The 24628-nt window shown below is 39.0% G+C and overlaps 1 protein-coding gene across 1 annotated transcript in view; it reads left to right on the top strand.

Annotated features, from left to right (window-relative positions):
• The first annotated feature begins 576 nt into the window (after nucleotides 1-576).
• Nucleotides 577-24628, top strand: part of PPWD1 (peptidylprolyl isomerase domain and WD repeat containing 1) — a 33759-nt gene continuing 9707 nt past the window's right edge. Inside the window, exons 1-5 of the mRNA XM_079701733.1 lie at nucleotides 577-783; nucleotides 3937-4039; nucleotides 6116-6216; nucleotides 6355-6475; nucleotides 22050-22497. Of these exons, the coding sequence (XP_079557859.1) occupies nucleotides 594-783; nucleotides 3937-4039; nucleotides 6116-6216; nucleotides 6355-6475; nucleotides 22050-22497 (963 nt within the window). The 5' untranslated portion in view covers nucleotides 577-593. The remainder of the gene's footprint in view (nucleotides 784-3936; nucleotides 4040-6115; nucleotides 6217-6354; nucleotides 6476-22049; nucleotides 22498-24628) is intronic.

The raw sequence follows: 24628 nt of genomic DNA, 5'->3' as shown, positions 1-24628 counted from the left end.
ACCAGCCATGACTGGTTTTCTGCCCAATCCCTCCCCACCCCCTACGCCCCACGCCCCACGCCCCACAGTAACAAGCGCTCACTACCTTCTTCAGAGACTGTGTGAAAGAAACAAGAAGCTCAGGAAAAAAGACATGTTTGGAGCACCTGAAGGGAAGCCCGCAAGTTAACCAATTCTTTCAATTCCCCACCCCTGTGTCTTTCTGTCCTAACAGGTGGGATTCTAGAGCCGGAAAAGAACGGGACTCAAGGCCTAGCTGGACGTTAGGTATTCAGTTCCTCGGAGGCAAGGGTCCCACCACTGGGGCTGCAACTCCATATCCTGGGAGTTGCCAACCCCGGGGCAAGTTTCAACCGTTATGGCGCTCTCCCCGGCGCATCGCTTACCACCACGCAGAGCCCCGGACTTCAGGTCGTCTCAGTCTACCGGAGACGCGGCTCCGCGGCCGAGGACCCGCGCGCGCTGATTGCTGATTGGTTCTTCTCCCAGCCAATCCCGGAACTTGCTCGGCCGCTGACAAACAGGCCGCGCCGCTGCTTCGGGATTGGTAGCAGAGCTGTGGGTGTCGCGCCTTTTCTGACGATTCGGACAACATGGCGGCCGAAGGTGGTAGCGAGTCACAGCTGAGAAGGAGAAGGCACCGGGACCCGGAGGAACCTGAAAAAAGGAAGCTCGGCGAGGGAGAGCTGGTAGTGGCTGTGGCCCAAGAGAACGAAGAAGAAAATGAAGAGCGCTGGGTTGGGCCCTTACCTATAGAGGCAACGCTGGTCAAGAAGAGGAAAGGTAGTTACAGAGATAGGCACAGGGCAGGTTGGAATGCTGTGTCCCCCGAGTAGGAGAGTTCAAGCCAGACCCCAAAACGGAGGATTTGTGCCCTCGGAACAGAGGGTCGCCTTCTCACTTCTGGCCGTTCTTTACTCCCGAAATAGTTATTTGGTTTGAGTAAAGCGTCTTTTTGATAATATCTAACACAATTAATCTCTGATTTGTTACAATGGATGCTAAAGCTAATTTATGCCGGTACTTACGTGTTTGGCGCCTCTCATTTAATCCGTACAGCAGCCGTATGAGGTTGGAATTTTTAACCCCGTTTAGCAGACGTGGATAAGAATACTGGTTCTATTTAAGGTTTTCAGTTCAAGAGTGGTGTAGTGTGTTGGGCCGCCGGGGCAGGCGGTGCCTATTTAGAGTGGTAAAGAATAGGTAAAGATAATTTCAATCCTGACTCTTCCACTAATGAGTTTTCTGACATAGTTACATAAGTTTCCTGGATCACAAATCTTTCATCTAAAAACCAAGGTCTGTGGTTTTCAAACCATACTCGTGACATACCATGGCCTGAAGCATTTTTCCACTAACGTGGATTAGTGACAAAATTTTATCAACTAAAAAGGGTGGTCCAAACAAGGGCGGGGGGGGGGGTGGGCAGTGGTGAAAGGGACAGATTAAATTTTCTTATTTTTCAAGTTCTTTGAAATTTTTTCCTTAAACGTATAAGACCATTAAAATGTGATCTTTCTGAAAGTTCAAATCCTTATTACTCTCCCTACTTAAAAATTTTAAGTGATTTCTCATTATTTTCAAAACAAAGTCCAAACTCCCTAACATAGCATACAAGGTCCTTCTTGATATGATTTCTTCTTACCTCCCTCAGCGCATTTCCATTACTTCCCTCTACCAAAACCTTCTAGTTCTTTCTTACTCTGTGCTCCAGCCATACTTAAAACACTTGAGAATTGGGCATGCCCTTTTTCTCCTGTGAATGCCTGCATGGCTGTCATGGTGTCTCTGCCTGGAATAATTTCCCTCACCCATTTCACTTAGCCTACTATTGTTCAACCTTTAACACTCAGCTCAGCTATCACCTCCTCTGGGAAACCTGTGACTTCTTCCAGTCTGGGCTAGGTTTCTAAAGCACATTGATCCTAAATCTGAGGTGTGTTTGTCACACTGAATTTATAGGTAGCCTTCCAATTTTATGTATCCGACTTTTTTGAACATTGTACATTAACACCCTTAAAGTGCATTACCTTTTTTTTTTACTACTAAGTCTTTCTGTTAAATGTTTCCATAGCAATTGTTTCCTCATTACACTTGCTACATTTTTAATTGTATATTTATTCATGTGATTGTCTGATTAATGTTTCTCCTCACTGTTAAGACTGTAAACATATAAGAGCAAAGAACATGCCTGTTTTGCTCCAGTGCTTGGTACAGTGCTTTGCATATAGCAGATACTCAATAAGTATTGAATGATTGAATATTATAATGTTTATACTCGTAATTATTTTCTTGCACTAGATTTCATGTCCTTTTTTTGTGGAAATGAGTGGAGGGAATGGAAAAATCCAAAAATATCAAAATGCTGATATTAGCATTAGGAGACAAAAAGCTTATAAACTTGATACAATTGAGACAATTAGATGTTCATTCTATTTAAGCCAGTCAGTAGTGTATTCAGTTTGAAGAAAAAGTTGAAATTTAAAAACAGGTATGAAATGTTAGAAAAATATCATTGACGATTTTATCTAAAAGGACAGGGGTTTAAAACTTTATAGAAATGGAACCGTCCCCTTTAACATGTTCTTTGGACATTGGACTTTTGTACACATTTTCAGAAAGACACTATAAATGATGATACGGCATTACCTTTAATTAAACTGATGGTTTCTCAAGGACAGGAACTACGTGTTAATTCTTCTTTATGTCCATGTCTCTTGGAACCTAGTTTGTTTTCAATAAATATCTGTTCAACAAGTGAACTAACAAACAGCAAAAGGAATATGCATCAGATAGGATTAAATTTAGCTGCATATTACAGAAAAATTCAATATGACAGTAACATTAAAAAGATGAAAGTCCTAAAGTAGACAATCTAGGATTGGTGTGGAGGCTCCAAAGAGACCTAGGTTCTTTCCAACTTCCTGCCCAAACATCACTAGGGTATGGACCTCATCTTTGTCCTTAGTGTTTGTTAGAATTAACAGTGCTTATCTCCCAGTTCCCAGCTGTAGGACTGAATAAGGGAAGAAGGGCACAACTCTTCAAGGAGACTTCTTGACTGTTGCACAGCACTTTCACTTTTATCTCATTAGCATTTGGTCACACCTAATTGCAGAGATGGTGAGAAAGATCTTGTGGCTGGATGTCAGTATTCCCATATAAAAACAGGGGTTCTGTTACTGAAAATGAAGGGAAAAGTAATTTGTTTGACACAAGTTTGAGTCTGCTATATGGTAGTTACGAAAAACCATGAAACAGTCATGCTTAATTTAGGAACTTTTTATAGGCGTGTTTGGCCATCATGGATTGTTTTGTTGGTTACAAGTATAATGGCATTTTTTACTAGTGAAATTTTTCATAGCTCATATAATGAAATATTTCCTCAGATTACCACTCTTAAAAATGTTTCACCCTTGGGAAAGTTTTGAGAAGCACTCAACTGGATATTCTCTAGGATTTTCTCAGCTCCAAAAATCTAAGGATTTATCGTGTTTACCTGTTTCAAACCTAGTACCAGTGACTTCAAAGAGGATCATTGCCTTCAAGATAAACTGAGACATTCTAGATTGTCACTGGCCTCTTATTACTTATTTAAATGAGCAATAATAATTGGATCTACATGGTTAGAAATATGGTTGTGACATTTTCATGAAACTTTAAGATTTTTGGTTTTTAATGGAACCTTTATATTAACCAGAACCACTCAACTCTTAAGTTCTGGGAACAGTTAAGCATCTATATAGTACTTGAGAACCTGTTATGACCAACTAAATAATGGTGCTATTCAGTACTGTGAAATAAGTTACAACTGACGTAACTGACACTGGATTTTTTTTTCATTATACGTGAATTGAGAGAAATTAAAATCTAGAAGAAAATACAAAATAGCATTCCAGTTGTTAAAAAAGATTTTTCTTTACTTTTTTTCCTTAGTTCTAGAGTTTGAAAGAGTCTATCTTGATAATCTCCCCAGTGCATCCATGTATGAGCGCAGTTACATGCATAGAGATGTTATCACCCATGTGGTGTGCACCAAGTAAGTCTATCACATCTTAATTTTTTTCTGAGAAGTTTATCCTTTTTTAAAATGCTTCAGTTTTGAGATGGATTTGTAGAAGTAGTTTTAGGATATTAAGGATTTCTATTTCATTCCATAGGTTTTGTAATAGTTTATGTTAAATAAAGACCTACGTGGTCTTTCCTATATCATACAAGGAATGCATTCTCTAAGACAAAATTCCCTAGTTTATGTACATGTCTTTTGGAGATAAATGCCAAAAGGGGATGAACCAGGTAGTGTCTGAGCTTCCATGAAGAAGAGTCTATTAGTTAAGATGATAGTAATTGGTAGCTGGCCTCTTCAGTACTAATGGGGAAAATGGTGAGATCTAAGACATTCTGGAAATGTCACAGGACCTTCAAAATAGCTGAATAGGGATTTGTAGAAGGATAATAATAATAATAGTAATATTCTGCTCTTTGTTGAGTGCATATTATGTCCAGGTATAGTGCCAAGGCTTTTTCATAAATTGTTTCATTTATCTTAACAATCTTATAAGGTAGTATCATCTACATTTTACAGAAAAGGAAGCAGGTTTAGAGGGGTTAAATGGCAGATGAGGCTGGAGGAAAAAGGCAAGGACTAAACCCCAGAGGGTTTTCTATTTCTTATATGGAATTTGAACCTGATTGGGAGAGTAACACCATATATATATGTGTATATATATATATATATATTTTTAAGATCACTCTGGCTGTGGTGAGATGAATGGATTCAAATAGAGCAAGAATGGATACAGAGAGAGCAGTTAGGAAGCTAATACAGAAACCTAGATGAGATATGATGGTGGCTGGGATGATATTGGCAGTGAGCATGGAAAGAAGAAGATGAGTTGTTGCTCTTTGGATCAGTCTATTCTTGATCTCTTGGAGACAGTTAAAGATTTAAATTAAATATCTTGGGCTTCCCTGGTGGCGCAGTGGTTGAGAGTGCGCCTGCCGATGCAGGGGACACAGGTTCGTGCCCCAGTCCGGGAAGGTCCCACATGCCACGGAGCAGCTGGGCCCATGAGCCATGGTCACTGAGCCTATGCGTCCGGAGCCTGTGCTCCGTAACAGGAGAGGCCACAACAGTGAGAGGCCCGCATACCGTAAATAAATAAGTAAATAAATAAATAAATAAAATCTTTATATTTCATTTATGGGATAATTTTAACCAAATATTAACTCTGTTTTCCTAGTCCAAAGTTGTCAGTGTATAAAGCTGCATGTAGGACTAGCATTCTATCACTCCAAGTTTCTTTGTTTAACCTAAGTCAGCAGGCTGTAATAGAAAGATTTTTGAAGATTTTATAGAAACCTAGATTTTGAAGTTAGGCAGACCCAATATTGAATGCTGCTCTCCAGTTATGGACCTGTGGCAAATACATTTAACGCTGTAAAACTATTTCCTTATTTTTAAAAAGGTGGTAAATAATATTCACCCTAATAGAGTTGCTGTACAGGTAGTTGTAACTAAGATAATGTATGTAGAGTACTTGACATATACTAGGTTTCAACAAATGGTTTCTATTTTTATATACCTGACAGAGGAGGCTATACTGTACAAGATTTTGATACATAAACAAGCAAAATACCTTGGATAGTATCTGAAACAAACTTATATTGAATTTTGCTGTATATGTAAGTAGTATGTTGGAATTTAATTATTTATCAAATTCTGAAAGATAGTACATTTTCCCTATGAAAAGACTGCCTATAGGGTAGTTTTAGCATTAAAGGACCCTAAGATCTAGTGATTCCTGGTGAGATTTTTTTCTTTTTCTTTTTCTTTTTTTTTTTTTAATGTCAAGCTCTAGCTCAATTCTGATCCTAGCTCTTGGATTTAAAATTAGTGCAGCAGAAGCTGTTATGATATCCAAAAAAGAGCATCAAATTTTGCAATGTTCTGTCTACCCTAATATAGTGATATAGTGGTCTGCATGAAGGAAGGTTTTTTTTTTTTAACCTGTTATTTAAGAGTCCAAGATTCTCAGTGAATGATTGCTTTGGGAGTACTAAGTGATTCATAGATCTGTTTTAGAAATAAACTAATACTATTTTATATATGCAGGACAGACTTTATTATTACTGCCAGTCATGATGGACATGTTAAATTCTGGAAAAAAATAGAAGAGGGGATTGAATTTGTTAAACATTTTCGCAGTCACCTAGGTAAGAATTTCACTTTTTTTTTTTTTGACTCTGTTTTAAACTGTACTGATTAAAGTTTCTTTTAAAAAATTTTTTCTTTCAATTATGTCCATTTCATTGGTGTTTACTAGAATGTTTTAATTTGATTTATTTAAATAGGAGTTATTGAGAGTATTGCAATTAGCTCTGAGGGAGCATTGTTCTGTTCCGTGGGTGATGATAAAGCAATGAAGGTGTTTGATGTAGTGAACTTTGACATGATCAATATGCTGAAGCTTGGGTGAGTCTTTTTTAAAGTATATATTTTTTTAACTTAATGGAAGAATTCTTGAACTAAACTTCCCTGTTCCATAGGTATTTCTAAACAGAATATATTATCATTCCATTAAAAAATGTGACTTTCTACTTTACTTGGGAAAATTAAATATTATGAATCCTTGTTATGATGCTGTTTGGGGGCTCCTGCTGTGGTTTTTGTCATTAATTACAGCAGAAATATCCCAACAGCGCCACAACAAGGATTCATTATATCCATTTGACACTACTTAATAAATTAATGAGTATCCATCATGTCTAATTTACTGGTACGTAGAATTAACTTCCTTGTTATGCTTATTTCAGTAATACGGCATTGTGTTTGTATAAGGCTTATGCACATTTTTGGAGTTGTTGGTTATTTTAACTTTGAAGTATATTGACATCCAAACTATGTGTTTAGACTGTACAGTAATGAGATTAAACAAAAGACCATACCCTGGGTAGCTTAAGCAACAGAAATTTATTTTTTCACAGTTTCGGAGCCTGGAAAGGCCAAAATCAAGGTTCCAGCAGGGTGTGGTTTCTGGTGAGGACTCTCTTCTAGGTTTCACACTTTGTCCTCATTAGGGACAGGGGAAAGAGTGGGGAATATTTTACTCTTCCACTTCTTAGAAGGCCACAGGCCTGTGGGATTAGGGCCCCACCTTTATGACCTCATTTAACCTTAATTACCTCTTTAAAACCCTTTCTCCAGATACAGTCACTTTGGAGATGTGGGCTTCACCATATGAATTGGAGGAGTAGGGGGTTGGAACTACACAATTCAGTATGTAGCAGGAATTCTTTGGAATTTCCTTCAAAATCAGATTATGAGACACTGAAGGAAATCAGTCTCATTATTTGTGGTCAGAACTTATTTTTTGACTACAAATAGAAATACCTATTGATCATCTGTCTTATTCCCCAGCTTTGTTTCCCTCAAGACTTTAGCTATTTTAAAAAATCAAATCTGTTCATAAATGTTGAACATTTGCCCCGTTTGAGGATATTGAAAGAGAACCAGGCATATCTTGTTTTATTGTGCTTCACAGATACTGTGGGGTTTTGGGCAAATAGAAGTTTGTGGCAACCCTGCATGAACAAGTCTATACTCACCATTTTCCCAACAGCATTTGCTCAGTTTGTGTCATTATTTCACATTTTGGAAATTCTCATATAATATTTCAGCTTTTTCATTATTTTTGTATTTGTTACGGTGGTCAGTGATCTCTGATGTTACTATTACAAAAAGATTATGACTTGCTGAAGGCTCAGATGACAATTAGCATTTTTTAGCAATAAAATATATTTTTTTGAATTTTTGAATTTTATTTATTTTTTTATACAGCAGGTTCTTATTCGTTATCCATTTTTTACATATTAGTGTATATATGTCAATCCCAATCTCCCAGTTCATCACACCACCCCCCTCTCCCCTCCCCCCCACCACTTTCCCCCCTTGGTGTCCATACGATTATTCTCTACATCTGTGTCTCAATCTCTGCCCTGCAAACCGGTTCATCTGTACCATTTTTCTAGGTTCCACATATATGTGTTAATATATGATATTTGTTCTTCTCTTTCTGCCTTACTTCACTCTGTATGACACTCTCTAGATCCATCCACATCTCTACAAATGACCCAATTTCGTTCTTTTTTATGGCTGAGTAATATTCCATTGTATATATGTGCCACATCTTCTTTATCCATTCATCTGTTGATGGACACTTAGGTTGCTTCCATGACCTAGCTATTGTAAATAGCGTTGCAGTGAACATTGGGGTGCATGTGTCTTTTTTTTTTTTTTTTTTTTTTGCGGTACGCGGGCCTCTCACTGTTGTGGCCTCTCCCGTTGTGGAGCACAGGCTCCGGACGTGCAGGCTCAGCGGCCATGGCTCATGGGCCCAGCCACTCCACGGCATGTGGGATCTTCCCGGACCGAGGAACGAACCCGTGTCCCCTGCATTGGCAGGCAGACTCTCAACCACTGCGCCACCAGGGAAGCCCCTTGCATGTGTCTTTTTGAATTATGGTTTTCTCTGGGTATATGCCCAGTAGTGGGATTGCTGGGTAATATGGTAACTCTATTTCTAGTTTTTTAAGGCACCTCCATACTGTTCTCCATAGTGGCTGTATCAATTTACATTCCCATCAACAGTGCAGGAGGGTTCCCTTTTCTCCACACCCTCTGCAGCATTTGTTGTTTGTAGATTTTCTGATGATGCCCATTCTAACTGGTGTGAGGTGATACCTCATTGTAGTTTTGATTTGCATTTCTCTAATAATTAGTGATGTTGAGCAGCTTTTCATGTGCTTCTTGGCCATCTGTATGTCTTCTTTGGATTTTTGGATTGGGTTGTTTGCTTTTTTAATATTGAGCTGCATGAGCTGTTTATATATTTGGGAGATTAATCCTTTGTCCGTTGATTCATTTGCAAATATTTTCTCCCATTCTGAGGGTTGCCTTTTCGTCTTGTTTGTAGTTTCCTTTGCTGTGCAAAAGCTTTGAAATTTTATTAGGTCCCATTTGTTTATTTTTGTTTTTATTTCCATTTCTCTAGGAGGTGGAACAAAAAAGGTCTTGCTGTGATTTATGTCAAAGAGTGTTCTTTCTATGTTTTCCTCTAAGAGTCTTATAATGTCCAGTCTTACATTTAGGTCTCTAATCCATTTTGAGTTTATTTCTGTGTATGGTGCTAGGGAGTGTTCTAATTTCATTCCTTTAGATGTAGCTGTCCAGTTTTCCCAGCACCACTTATTGAAGACACTGTCTTTTCTCCATTGTATATCCTTGCCTACTTTGCCATAGATTAGTTGACCATAGGTGCGTGGGTTTATCTCTGGGCTTTCTATCCTGTTCCATTGATCTATATTTCTGTTTTTGTGCCAGTACGATACTATCTTGATTACTGTAGCTTTGTAGTATAGTCGGAAGTCCGGGAGTCCGATTTCTCCAGCTCCGTTTTGTTCCCTCAAGACTGCTCTGGCTATTTGGGGTCTTTTGTGTCTCCATACAAATTTTAAGATTTTTTGTTCTAGTTTCGCATCAAATGTCATTGGTAGTTTGATAGGGATTGCATTGAATCTGTAGATTCCTTTGGGTAGTATATTCATTTTCACAATATTGATTCTTCCAATCCAAGGACATGGTATATCTCTCCATCTGTTTGTATCATCTTTAATTTCTTTCATCAGTGTCTTATAGTTTTCTGCATACAGGTCTTTTGTCTCCCTAGCTAGGTTTATTCCTAGGTATTTTATTCTTTTTTTTGCACTGGTAAATGGGAGTGTTTCCTTAACTTCTCTTTCAGATTTTTCATCATTGGTGTATAGGAATGCAAGAGATTTCTGTGCATTAATTTTGTATCTTGCAACTTTACCAAATTCATTGATTATGTCTAGTAGTTTTCTGGTGGCATCTTTAGGATTCTCTATGTATAGTATCATGTCATCTGCAAACAGTGACAGTTTTACTTCTTTTTTCCAATTTGTATTCCTTTTATTTCTTTTTCTTCTTTGATTGCCGTGGCTAGGACTTCCAAAACTATGTTGAATAATAGTGGCGAGAGTGGACATCCTTGTCTTGTTCCTGATCTTAGAGGAAATGCTTTGAGTTTTTCACCATTGACAATGATGTTTGCTGTAGGTTTGTCATATATGGGCTTTATTATGCTGAGGTAGGTTCCCTCTATGCCCACTTTCTGGAGAGTTTTTATCATAAATGGGTGTTGAATTTTGTCAAAAGCTTTTTCTGCATCTATTGAGATGATCATATGATTTTTATTCTTCAGTTTGTTAATATGGTGTATCACATTGATTGATTTGCGTATATTAAAGAATCCTTGCATCCCTGGGATAAATCCCACTTGATCATGGTGTATGATCCTTTTAATGTGTTGTTGGATTGTGTTTGCTAGTATTTTGTTGAGGATTTTTGCATCTGTATTCATCAGTGATATTGGTCTGTAATTTTCTCTTTTTGTAGTATCTTTATCTGGTTTTGGTATTAGGGTGATGGTGGCCTCATAGAGTGAGTTTGGGAGCGTCCCTTCCTCAGCAATTTTTTGGAACAGTTTGAGATGGATGGGTGTTAGCTCTTCTCTCAGTGTTTGATAGAATTCACCTGTGAAGCCATCTGGTCCTGGACTTTTGTTTGTTGGAAGATTTTTAATCACAGTTTCAATTTCATTATTGTGATTGGTCTTTGATATTTTCTTTTTTTGGGGGGGGGTATTCTTTTTATTTATTTATTTATTTATTTATTTTTTAATTAGTTTCTGCTTTATAACAAAGTGAATCAGTCATACATATACATCTGTTCCCACATCCCTTCCCTCATGCATCTCCCTCCCTCACACCCTCCCCATCCCACCCCTCCAGGCGGTCACAAAGCACCGAGCTGATCTCCCTGTGCTCTGCGGCTGCTTCCCACTATCTATCTACCTTACGTTTGGTAGTGTATATATGTCCATGCCTCTCTTTCGCTTTGTCACAGCTTACCCTTCCCCCTCCCCATATCCTCAAGTCCATTCTCAAGTAGGTCTGTGTCTTTATTCCCGTTTTACCCCTAGGTTCTTCATGACATTTTTTTTTTAATTCCATATATATGTGTTAGCATACGGTATTTGTCTTTCTCTTTCTGACTTACTTCACTCTGTATGACAGACTCTAGGTCTATCCACCTCATTACAAATAGCTCAGTTTCATTTCTTTTTATGGCTGAGTAATATTCCATTGTATATATGTGCCACATCTTCTTTATCCATTCATCTGATGATGGACATTTAGGTTGTTTCCAGCTCCGGGCTATTGTGAATACAGCTGCAATGAATATTTTGGTACATGTCTCTTTTTGAATTATGGTTTTCTCAGGGTATATGCCTAGTAGTGGGATTGCTGGGTCATATGGTAGTTCTATTTTTAGTTTTTTAAGGAACCTCCATACTGTTCTCCATAGTGGCTGTACCAATTCACATTCCCACCAGCAGTGCAAGAGTGTTCCCTTTTCTCCACACCCTCTCCAGCATTTACTGTTTCTAGATTTCTTGATGATGGCCATTCTGACTGGTGTGAGATGATATCTCATTGTAGTTTTGATTTGCATTTCTCTAATGATTAATGATGTTGAGCATTCTTTCATGTGTTTGTTGGCAGTCTGTATATCTTCTTTGCAGAAATGCCTATTTAAGTCTTCTGCCCATTTTTGGATTGGGTTGTTTGTTTTTTTGCTATTGAGCTGCATGAGCTGTTTATAAATTTTGGAGATTAATCCTTTGTCAGTTGCTTCATTTGCAAATATTTTCTCCCATTCTGAGGGTTGTCTTTTGGTCTTGTTTATGGTTTCCTTTGCTGTGCAAAAGCTTTGAAGTTTCATTAGGTCCCATTTGTTTATCTTTGTTTTTAGTTCCATTTCTATAGGAGGTGGGTCCAAAAGGATCTTGCTGTGATTTATGTCATAGAGTGTTCTACCTATGTTTTCCTCTAAGAGTTTGATAGTTTCTGGCCTTACATTTAGGTCTTTAATCCATTTTGAGCTTATTTTTGTGTATGGTGTTAGGGAATGATCTAATCTCATACTTTTACATGTCCCTGTCCAGTTTTCCCAGCACCACTTATTGAAGAGGCTGTCCTTTCTCCACTGTACATTCCTGCCTCCTTTATCAAAGATAAGTTGGCCATATGTGCGTGGGTTTATCTCTGGGCTTTCTATCCTGATCCACTGATCTATCTTTCTGTTTTTATGCCAGTACAACACTGTCTTAATTACTGTAGCTTTGTAGTATAGTCTGAAGTCAGGGAGCCTGATTCCTCCAGCTCCGTTTTTCGTTCTCAAGATTGCTTTGGCTATTCGGGGTCTTTTGTTTTTCCAAACAAATTTTGAAATTTTTTGTTCTAGTTCTGTGAAAAATGCCAGTGGTAGTTTGATAGGGATTGCATTGAATCTGTAGATTGCTTTGGGTAGTAGAGTCATTTTCACAATATTGATTCTTCCAATCCAGGAGCATGGTATATCTCTCCATCTATTTGTATCATCTTTAATTTCTTTCATCAGTGTCTTATAATTTTCTGCATACAGGTCTTTTGTCTCCTTAGGTAGGCTTATTCCTAGATATTTTATTCTTTTTGTTGCAATGGTAAATGGGAGTGTTTTCTTGATTTCATTTTCAGATTTTTCATCATTAGTGTACAGGAATGCCAGAGATTTCTGTACATTAATTTTGTATCCTGCTACTTTACCAAATTCATTGATTAGCTCTAGTAGTTTTTCGGTAGCATCTTTAGGATTCTCTATGTATAGTATCATGTCATCTGCAAACAGTGACAGCTTTACTTCTTCTTTTCCAATTTGGATTCCTTTTATTTCCTTTTCTTCTCTGATTGCTGTGGCTAAAACTTCCAAAACTATGTTGAATAAGAGTGGTAAGAGTGGGCAGCCTTGTCTTGTTCCTGATCTTAGTGGAAATGGTTTCAGTTTTTCACCATTGAGGACGATGTTGGCTGTGGGTTTGTCATATATGGCCTTTATTATGTTGAGGAAAGTTCCCTCTATGCCTACTTTCTGCAGGGTTTTTATCATAAATGGGTGTTGAATTTTGTCGAAAGCTTTCTCTGCATCTATTGAGATGATCATATGGTTTTTCTCCTTCAGCTTGTTAATATGGTGTATCACATTGATTGATTTGCGTATATTGAAGAATCCTTGCATTCCTGGAATAAACCCCACTTGATCATGGTGTATGATCCTTTTAATGTGCTGTTGGATTCTGTTTGCTAGTATTTTGTTGAGGAATTTTGCATCTATGTTCATCAGTGATATTGGCCTGTAGTTTTCTTTCTTTGTGACATCCTTGCCTGGTTTTGGTATCAAGGTGATGGTGGCCTCGTAGAATGAGTTTGGGAGTGTTCCTTCCTCTGATATTGTTTGGAAGAGTTTGAGAAGGATGGGTGTTAGCTCTTCTCTAAATGTTTGATAGAATTCGCCTGTGAAGCCATCTGGTCCTGGGCTTTTGTTTGTTGGAAGATTTTTAATCACAGTTTCAATTTCAGTGCTTGTGATTGGTCTATTCATATTTTCTATTTCTTGCTGATTCAGTCTTGGCAGGTTGTGCATTTCTAAGAATTTGTCCATTTCTTCCAGGTTGTCCATTTTATTGGCATAGAGTTGCTTATAGTAATCTCTCATGATCTTTTGTATTTCTGCAGTGTCAGTTGTTACTTCTCCTTTTTCATTTCTAATTCTATTGATTTGAGTCTTCTCCCTTCTTTTCTTGATGAGTGTGGCTAATGGTTTGTCAATTTTGTTTATCTTCTCAAAGAACCAGCTTTTAGTTTGGTTGATCTTTGCTATCGTTTCCTTCATTTCTTTTTCATTTATTTCTGATCTGATCTTTATGATTTCTTTCCTTCTGCTAACTTTGGGGGTTTTTTGTTCTTCTTTCTCTAATTGCTTTAGGTGCAGGGTCAGGTTGTTTACTCGAAATGTTTCCTGTTTCTTAAGGTGGGATTGTATTGCTATAAACTTCCCCCTTAGAACTGCTTTTGCTGCGTCCCATAGGTTTTGGGTCGTCGTGTCTCCATTGTCATTTGTTTCTAGGTATTTTTAAATTTCCTCTTTGATTTCTTCAGTGATCACTTCGTTATTGAGTAGTGTATTGTTTAGCCTCCATGTGTTTGTATTTTTTACAGGTCTTGTCCTGTAATTGATGTCTAGTCTCATAGCATTGTGGTCGGAAAAGATACTTGATACAATTTCAATTTTCTCAAATTTACCAAGGCTTGATTTGTGACCCAAGATATGATCTATCCTGGAGAATGTTCCATGAGCACTTGAGAAAAATGTGTATTCTGTTGTTTTTGGATGGAATGTCCTATAAATCTCAACTAAGTCCATCTTGTTTAATGTATCATTTAAAGCTTGTGTTTCCTTATTTATTTTCATTTTGGATGATCTGTCCATTGGTGAAAGTGGGGTGTTAAAGTCCCCTACTATGATTGTGTTACTGTCGATTTCCCCTTTTATGGCTGTTAGTATTTGCCTTATGTATTGAGGTGCTCCTATGTTGGGTGCATAAATATTTACAATTGTTATATCTTCTTCTTGGATCGATCCCTTTATCGTTATGTAGTGTCCTTCTTTGTCTCTTCTAATAGTCTTTATTTTAAAGTCTATTTTGTCTGATATAAGAATTGCTACTCCAGCTTTCTTTTGATTTCCATTTGCATGGAATATCTTTTTCCATCCCCTTACTTTCAATCTGTATGTGTCTCTAGGTCTGAAGTGGGTCTCTTGTAGACAGCATATATATGGGTCTTGTTTTTGTATCCATTCAGCCACTCTGTGTCTTTTGGTGGGAGCATTTAGTCCATTTACATTTAAGGTAATTATTGATATGTATGTTTCTATTCCCATTTCCTTAATTGCTTTGGGTTCGTTATTGTAGGTATATTCCTTCTGTTGTGTTTCTTGCCTAGAGAAGTTCCTTTAACATTTGTTGTAAAGCTGGTTTGGTGGTGCTGAACTCTCTCAGCTTTTGCTTGTCTGTAAACGTTTTAATTTCTCCATCAAATCTGAATGAGATCCTTGCTGGGTAGAGTAATCTTGGTTGCAGGTTTCTCTCCTTCATCACTTTAATTATGTCCTGCCACTCCCTTCTGCCTTGTAGAGTTTCTGCTGAGAGATCAGCTGTTAACCTGATGGGGATTCCCTTGTGTGTTATTTGTTGTTTATCCCTTGCTGCTTTTAATATGATTTCTTTGTGTTTAATTTTTGACAGTTTGATTAATATGTGTCTTGGCGTATTTCTCCTTGGATTTATTCTGTATGGGACTCTCTGTGCCTCCTGGACTTGATTAACTATTTCCTTTCCCATATTAGGGAAGTTTTCAACTATAATCTCTTCAAATATTTTCTCAGTCCCTTTCTTTTTCTCTTCTTCTTCTGGAACCCCTATAATTCGAATGTTGGTGCATTTAATGTTGTCCCAGAGGTCTCTGAGACTGTCCTCTATTCTTTTCATTCTTTTTTCTTTATTTTGCTCTGCATCAGTTATTTCCACTATTTTATCTTCCACCTCACTTATCCGTTCTTCTGCCTCAGTTATTCTGCTATTGATCCCATCTAGAGTATTTTTCATTTCATTTATTGTGTTTTTAATCGATGCTTGGTTCATCTTTAGTTCTTCTAGGTCCTTGTTAACTGTTTCTTGCATATTGTCTATTCTATTTCCAAGATTTTGGATCTGGGAAATAGAATCTTGGATCAGCTTTACTATCATTATTCTGAATTCTTTTTCAGGTAGACTGCCTATTACCTCTTCATTTGTTAGGTCTGGTAGGTTTTTATCTTGCTCCTTCACCTGCTGTGTGTTTTTCTGCTTTCTCATTTTGCTTATGTTACTGTGTTTGGGGTCTCCTTTTTGCAGGCTGCAGATTCGTAGTTCCCGTTGTTTTTGGTGTCTGTCCCCCGTGGCTAAGGTTGTTTCAGTAGGTTGTGTAGGCTTCCTGGTGGGGGGGACTAATGCCTGTGTTCTGGTGGTTGAAGCTCGATCTTGTCTTTCTGGTGGACAGGTCTACGTCTGGTGGTGTGTTTTGGGGTGCCTGTGGCCTTATTATGTTTTTAGGTATCCTCTCTGCTAATGGGTGGGGTTGTGTTCCTGCCTTGCTAGTTGCTTGGCATAGGGTGACCAGCACTGTAGCTTGCTGGTCGTTGACTGAAGCTGGGTGCTGGTGTTGAGATGGAGATCCCTGGGAGATTTTCGCTGCTTGATATTATGTGGAGCTGGGAGGTCTCTTGTGGACCCGTGTCCTGAAGTTGGCTCTCCCACTTCAGAGGCACAGCACTAACTCCTGGCTGCAGCACCAAGAGCCTTTCATCCACCTGGCTCAGAATAACAGTGAGAAAAAGTAGAAAGAAAGAATTAGTAGAAGAAAGAAAGAGAGAGGGAAAGAAAGGAAGAAGGGAAGAAAGGAAGGAAGGAAGGAAGAAAGAAAGAAAGGAGGGAGGGAGGGGGGAAGGATGGAAAGAAAGAAGGAAAGAAAGGAGGGAGGGAGGGAGGAATGAAAGCAAAAGGAAGAGTGAATGGAAGAAGGGAGGGAGGAAGGAAAGAAAGAAAGAAAGACAGGAGGGAGGGAGGGAGGAAGGAAAGAAAAAGAAAGTGGAAAGAAGAAGGGTGGGAGGGAGGGAGGGGGGAAAGAAAAAGAAAGAAGGAAAGGAGGAGCGGAGGGAGGGAGGGAGGAAGGGAAGGTAGGAAAAAAAGAAAGAGCAGGTAAAGTAAAATAGAATAAAGTATGAAATATAGTAGCGTTATTAAAATTAAAAAGTAATTATTGAAAAAAAACACGGACCGATAGAACCCTGGGACATATGGTGGAAGCAAAGCTATACAGAGAGAATCTTACACAGAAGATTACACATACACATTCACAAAAAGAGAGCAGGGGGAAAAATCAAAAATCTTGCTCTCCAAGTCCACCTCCTCGATTTGGGATAATTCGTTGTAAAAAGAGGAAAAGGGCGAGAAGTCTGAAATCTTGCTAAGTCCACCTCCTTAATTTGAGATAATTCGTTGTAAAAAGAGGAAAAAGGGGGGAAAGTCTTAAATCTTGTCCTCAAAGTCCACTTCCTCAATTTGGGATGATTCGCTGTCCATTCATACACTCCACAGACGCAGGGCACATCAAATGGACCGTGGAGCTTTAATCCACTGCCTCCGAGGCTGCACAGAGAGATTTCCCTGTCTCTGCTCTCACAACTCCCGGGTCTCAGCCTTGGACCTGGCCCCGCCTCTGCGCGTAGGTCGCCGGAGGGCGTCCGTTCTTCGCTCAGACAGGACGGGTTTAAAGGAGCCGCTGATTCGGGGGCTCTGGCTCACTCAGGCAGAGGGGAGGGAGGGGAATGCCCTCTCCTCGCGCACCAGGCAACAAAAGGGAAAAAAGTCTCTTGCCTCTCCGGTAGCTCCAGACCCTTTCCCCGGACTCCCTCCGGGCTAGCACTAACCCCTTCAGGCTCTCTTCCTGCCGCCAGCCCCAGTCCTCTCCCTGCGCTCCGACTGAAAGCTGATACCCGAGCCTCAGCTCCCAGCCCCGCCCGCCCCGGCGGCCGAGCAGACAAGCCTCTCGGGCTGGTGTGTGCCTGAGGGCACCGATCCTCTGTGCCAAAATCTCTCCGCTTTGCCCTCCGCACCCCTGTTGCTGTGCTCTCCTCCGCTACTCCGAAGCTTTCCCCCTCCGCCACCTGCAGTCTCCGCCCGCGAAGGGGCTTGTAGTGTGTAGAAACCTTCCCTCCTTCACGGCTCCCTCCCACTGGTGCAGGTCCCGTCCATATCCTATTGTCTCTGTTTATTCTTTTTTTCTTTTGACCTACCCAGGTATGTGGGGAGCTTCTTGCCTTTTGGGGGGTCTGAGGTCTTCTGTCAGCGTTCAGTAGGTGTTCTGTTGGAGTTGTTCCACGTGTAGATGAATTTCTGATGTATCTGTGGGGAGGAAGGTGATCTCCGCGTCTTACTCTTCCGCCATCTTCCTCCGGCTCCGATATTTTCTATTTCTTCCTGGTTCAGTCTTGAAAGGTTATACCTTCCTAAGAATTTGTCCATTCCTTCCAGGTTGTTCATATTATTGGCATAGAGTTGCTTGTAGTAGTCTCTTATGATGCTTTGTATTTCTGCGGTGTCTGTTGTAACTTCTCCTTTTTCTTTTCTAATTTTATTGATGTGAGTCATCTCCCTCTTGATGAGTTTGGCTAATGGTTTATCAATTTTGTTTATCTTCTCAAAGAACCAGATTTTAGGTTTATTTATCTTTGCTATTGTTTTGTTTCTATTTCATTTATTTCTGCTCTGATCTACTAACTTTGGATTTTGTTTGTTCTTTCTATAGTTCCTTTAGGTGTAAGGTTAGATTGTTTATTTGAGATTTTTCTTGTTCCTTTAGGTAGGCTTGTATTGCTATAAACTTCCCTCTCAGAACTGCTTTTGCTGCATCCCATAGGTTTTGGATTGTCATGTTTTTGTTGTCATTTGTCTCTAGGTATTTTTTTGATTTCCTCTTTGATTTCTTCAGTGATCTCCCAGATATTTCATAGCATATTGTTTAGCCTCCACATGTTTGTGTTTTTTATGTTTTTTCCCTTTAATTGATTTCTAATCTCATAGTGTTGTGGTCAGAAAAGATGCTTGATATGATTTCAGTTTTCTTAAATTTACTGAGGCTTGATTTGTGACCCAAGATGTGATCTATCCTGGAGAATGTTCCGTGCACAGTTGAGAAGAAAGTGTAATCTGCTGTTTTTGGATGGAATGTCCTATAAATTAAATCTATCTGTTCTGTTGTGTCATTTAAAGCTTGTGTTTCCTTATTAATTTTCTGTTTGGATGATCTGTCCACTGGTGTAAGTGAGGTGTTAAAGTCCCCCACTATTATTGTGTTACTGTTGATTTCCTCTTTTATAGCTGTTAGCAGTTGCCTTATGTATTGAGGTGCTCCTATGTTGGGTGCATATATATTTATAATTGTGATATCTTCTTGGATTGATCCCTTGATCATTATGTAGTGTCCTTCCTTGTCTCTTGTAACATTCATTACTTTTAAACTCTGTTTTATCTGATATGAGTATTGCTACTCCAGCTTTCTTTTGATTTCCACTTGCATGGAATATCTTTTTCCATCTGCTCACTTTCAGTCTGTATGTGTCCCTAGGTCTGAAGTGGATCTCTTGTAGACAGCATATATATGGGTCTTGTTTTTGTATCCATTCAGCGAGCCTGTGTCTTTTGGTTGGAGCATTTAATCCATTCACGTTTAAGGTAATTATCGATATGTATGTTCCTATTCCCGCTTTCTTAATTGTTATGGGTTTGTTTTTGTAGGTCCTTTTCTTCTCTTGTGTTTCCCACTTAGAGAAGTTCCTTGAGCATTTGTTGTAGAGCTGGTTTGGTGGTGCTGAATTCTCTTAGCTTTTGATTTCTCCATCGAATCTGAATGAGATCCTTGCTGGGTAGAGTAATCTTGGTTGTAGGTTCTTCCTTTTCATCACTTTAAATATGTCGTGCCACTCCCTTCTGGCTTGTAGAGTTTCTGCTGGGAAATCAGCTGTTAACGTTATGGGAATTCCCTTGTATGTTATTTGTCATTTTTCCCTTGTTGCGTTCAATAATTTTCCTTTGTCTTTAATTTTTGCCAATTTGATTACTATGTGTCTCGGCATGTTTCTCCTTGGGTTTATCCTGCTTGGCACTCTCTGCGCTTCCTGGACTTGGGTGACTATTTCCTTTCCCATGTTAGGGAAGTTTTCGACTATAATCTCTTCAGATATTTTCTCGGGTCCTTTCTCTTTCTCTTCTCCTTCTGGGACCCCTATAATGCAAATGTTGTTACGTTTAATGTTGTCCCAGAGGTCTCTCAGGCTGTCTTCATTTCTTTTCATTCTTTTTTCTTTATTCTGTTCCGCAGCAGTGAATTCCACCACTCTGTTCCAGGTCACTTATCCGTTCTTCTGCCTCAGTTATTTTGCTATTGATTCCTTCTAGTGTATTTTTCATTTCAGTTATTGTATTGTTCATCTCTGTTTGTTTGTTCTTTAATTCTTCTAGGTCTTAGTTAAACATTTCTTTCGCCTTCTCGATCTTTGCTTCCATTCTTTTTCCGAGGTCCTGGATCATCTTCACTATCATTAGTCTGAATTCTTTTTCTGGAAGGTTGCCTATCTCCACTTTGTTCAGTTGTTTTTCTGCAGTTTTATGTTGTTCCTTCATCTGGTACATAGCCCTCTGCCTTTTCATCTTGTCTATCTTTCTGTGAATGTGGTTTTTGTTCCACAGGCTGGAGGATTGTAGTTATTCTTGCTTCTGCTGTCTGCTCTCTGGTGGATGAGGCTATCTAAGAGGCTTGTGCAAGTTTCCTGATGGGAGGGACTGTGGTGGTGGGTAGAGTTGGCTGTTGCTGTGGTGGGCAGAGCTCAGTAAAACTTTAATCCGCTTGTCTGCTGATCTGTGGGGCTGGGCTCCCTCCCTGTTGGTTGTTTGGCCAGAGGCGACCCAACACTGGAGCCTACCGGGGCTCTTTGGTGGGGCTAATGGCAGACTCTGGGAGGGCTCACGCCAAGGAGTACTTCTCAGAACTTCTGCTGCCTGTGTCCTTGTCCTCACGGTGAGACACAGCCATCCCCCGCCTCTGCAGGAGACCCTCCAACACTAGTAGGTATGTCTGGTTCAGTCTCCTGTGGGATCACTGATCCTTCCCCTGGGTCCCTATGCATACACTACTTTGCATGTGCCCTCCAAGAGTGCAGTCTGTTTACCCCAGTCCTGTCGAAGTCCTGCAGTCAAATCCTGCTAGCCTTCAAAGTCTAATTCTCCAGGAATTCCTCCTCCTGTTGCCGGATCCCCAGGTTGGGAAGCCTGACGTGGGGCTCAGAACCTTCACTCCAGTGGGTGGGCTTCTGTGGTATAAGTGTACTCCAGTTTGTGAGTCACCCATCCAGCAGTTATGGGATTTGATTTTATTGTGATTGCGCCCCCTCCTACCATCTCATTGTGGCTTCTCCTTTGTCTTTGGATGTGGGGTATCTTTTTTGGTGAGTTCCAGTGTCTTCCTGTCATTGATTTTTCAGCAGGTAGTTGTGATTTTGGTGCTCTCGCAAGAGGGAGTCAATAAAATATTTTTTAATTAAGGTATGTATATCCATATATATATATATATTTTTTTTAGACATAGTTCGATTGCACACTTAATAGACTACAGATAGTGTAAACATAAACTTTTATATGCCCTGGGAAACCAAAATATCCATGTGACTTGCTTTATTGCAGTTTTCACTTTATTGCAGCAGTCTGGAACCAAACCTGCAATATCTCCGAGGTATGCCTATATTTTTTAAGCTTTGATAGAAATTCTAAGAGTCCCTAAAAGGTTTTGAGCATTACCTCAATCATTGGAATAACTGTGTAACTTCTCAGACTGACTATTTTGAAGGAGACAACACACAATTGAATATATAAGGTTTGTATATTGATGAAATCTGTCCAGTTCTTTTACACTTTATCAGGTAGCATGTTCAGAGCTCATAGTTGTAAGATCAAGCTACTGATAATGAGGGTGTGATATCAGAATGTTTTTCTGTTGAGCATAGTCATGACTAAAATATTTTTATCTTAAATATTTCAAGAATGGATTTATGAAGTATACTGTTACATGCTAACCTTTAAAAGTAAGTTATACATAGATGGAGACATAGACAAAGATCCAAAAAACAATGCCCTGGAGTATTTTAAGGCCCACATCTGTTCAGGTTTCCTTGTAAATGATCTGCTGTATGCAGTTCTCTTCTTGTGGTTTGATAAATCCTCAGAAGTTACTATCATTGCATTGATGAAGTCAGAAAGAGAAAAATCAGTAGCTATTCTTATTCTTCCCCATTCTGTATCTCTGTCTGCTACTTCTGAGCAAAGAATCCAAAAGAAGTAAATTGCTGGCCAGGACACTTTTTGGTGATGAGAATGAGGAAGGATGCTTACTTCTTGTATTGACCTCTTTTTTTCCCCCTCAATTCTTTACTATTTTAGCTATTTTCCTGGACAGTGTGAGTGGATCTATTGCCCAGGGGATGCCATATCTTCAGTTGCGGCTTCTGAGAAGAGTACAGGAAAAATTTTCATTTACGATGGTCGAGGAGATAACCAGCCGCTACATATTTTTGACAAACTCCATACATCACCTCTTACTCAGATACGGCTAAACCCAGTTTACAAAGCAATAGTGTCTTCTGACAAATCTGGAATGATTGAATACTGGACCGGTCCTCTTCATGAATATAAATTCCCCAAAAATGTGAACTGGGAATATAAAACTGACACAGATTTATATGAATTTGCCAAATGCAAGGCTTATCCAACCAGCATATGTTTTTCACCTGATGGGAAGAAAATAGCTACTATTGGTTCTGATAGAAAGGTTAGAATTTTCAGATTTTTAACTGGAAAACTCATGAGAGTCTTCGATGAATCACTAAGTGTAAGTGCCATATAAATTTAATCAGATTTTACTTTTGTGAAAATGTCTTTATTTTGTGCTATTTCTTAAAAGATATTTTTTTCTGGATATGGACACTTAGATTGATGATCATTTTCTCTTAGAACATTAAAGGTATTATTCAACTGTCTGCTGTCTTGCATTGTTGCTCTTCAAAACTCCCTTCCCTAGGTTTATGATATGATTAATTCTGAGCCAGTTTTTCCTATACTTATGTGTCTTTTTTTTCAGTTTTGTTTTGTTTGCAAGCTCCTTCTTTTGAGATCCTCAAAACCCATGCTAGGCCCCCTTCTCTTCTCACTCTACACTCCTGTCTGTCTGTATGACTACTTCCAAATTTATTTTTCCAGATTTCTATTATAAACAGACCTGGTCCTATCCTTTTATTGTATTTATTTATTTTTGCTGTCTTCATGAATGGCACAAATATCCATCTGCTTGTACAAGCCAGAACCTGAGTCATCTTTACCTGTTTTTCCTTACCGCTCTATTTAATTCATCATGAGTCCTGTTAATTTTACTTTCTACATATACTTTACATACCCTTCTTTTAGCACAGCTGTCATTACCCTAGCTCATGATCTTTTGCCTGGCCTATTGCCTGGACTACCCCCTGCATCTATTCTGGCTTCCTCCTAATCTGTTATCCATGCTCCACCCAAAGGAATCTTTTCAAAGCACATATCTGATCTTGTCATACTTTGAATCTCTTAGTGACTACTTGTTGCTCTTAGGATCAAGACCAAATCGTGGCCTGCCATATTGTGCCTTCAACCTACCTCTACTACCTCTTACTCTAGCCAGTCAGGCCTTCTTTCAGTTCTTGACTATGTCTTCCACCACAGGGCCTTTGCATATGCTGTCCCTCATGTATGGAGTGACCCCTCTCCCCATTCCTCCCATTACCTATTGAACTCATCCTTCAAATCCTGAAGAGTCATTTTCCCTGATAATCTTCCACTGTTCTTAGAGTCTCAGACAACTTTTTTTTTTATGTGGTTCTTGTATCACTGTTTCTTTTAGAATATTTGGTCTTATTATATGATTAATATGTATCAACCCCCAGTAAACTAAACTGTGTGTGATTTACGGTCCTGTATCTGTTTTGCTTATGATTGTATTTCCAGCATTAAGAACAATACTTGACACATAATTACTGCTAACAAGAATTTATTGGGACTTCCCTGGCAGTCCAGTGGTTAAGACACCACACTTCCACTGCAGGCGGCGTGGATTCGATCCCTGGTTGGGGAACTAAGATCCTGCATGCTGCGCAGTGTGGCCAATAAAACAGAAAAAAAAAATTTATTAGAGCATGTAGTTGTAGAATAAGAGTTTTTATCCATGCTAAGGTAATTGCTTTTTGTGGATATTTGAGTTTCATCACGTGTTTCCATCATGTGGTTCTCTAACTGCTAATGGTATGTTGAATCCTCTTGAGAGGCTGTGGATTGAACCTTTGTAGTGATAATGTTTACTGTATGACGGTGTCAATTCTACAGTCTTGGTAGTCACCAGTTTACATTAGATTCCCTGAATTAAGCGCTTCAAAAATGTTACCACCCTTATTAGTGATACTCTTGTTTGGTGGCAAGTAGTAATAAGTTGGGTTGATCATCTGCCTGAAGGAATATGAATCCAGACAAAAGGGAAGATTTGTTTGCTAATCAAATCATCCTCATAACTCATTTTCTTATTGGAAGAATAAAGCTTTCCATTATGCTTTTAAGAGAAGGAGAAACCTTTCTTTGTGATATTTTCTTCTTTAATGGTGGCTGGTAACTACATATTGGTTTCAACTTAAATATAATTTTAAAACTCTTTACAACTTGTGGCTCTTCCCAGATTCCTTAAGAAAAGAAATACTTAAAATCTATTCTCTGGATATAAATCTCTTAACACATATACTCTGACATGTTCAATCCACTATTTCTTCACTGTTGTCTTTAACATATGTTGAAATTATAGGACTGAGGTAATACAAGAAGGTCAGTAGCAAAGTGTATGACAGAAGTTAAAATTCAGAATGAGAGAGTTGGCAAAAAAAAAAAGGCAAATGCCAATTAAATTATTTACAATGCTAATGACTGGTTAATGACTAGATTCTCATTTA

The sequence above is a fragment of the Hyperoodon ampullatus genome, assembly GCF_949752795.1.
Source record: "Hyperoodon ampullatus genome assembly, chromosome: 4".
Classification (NCBI taxonomy): Eukaryota; Metazoa; Chordata; class Mammalia; order Artiodactyla; family Ziphiidae; genus Hyperoodon; species Hyperoodon ampullatus.
Note: the sequence above shows the minus strand (reverse complement) of the source record. Positions and strands in the feature narration are given on the sequence as shown.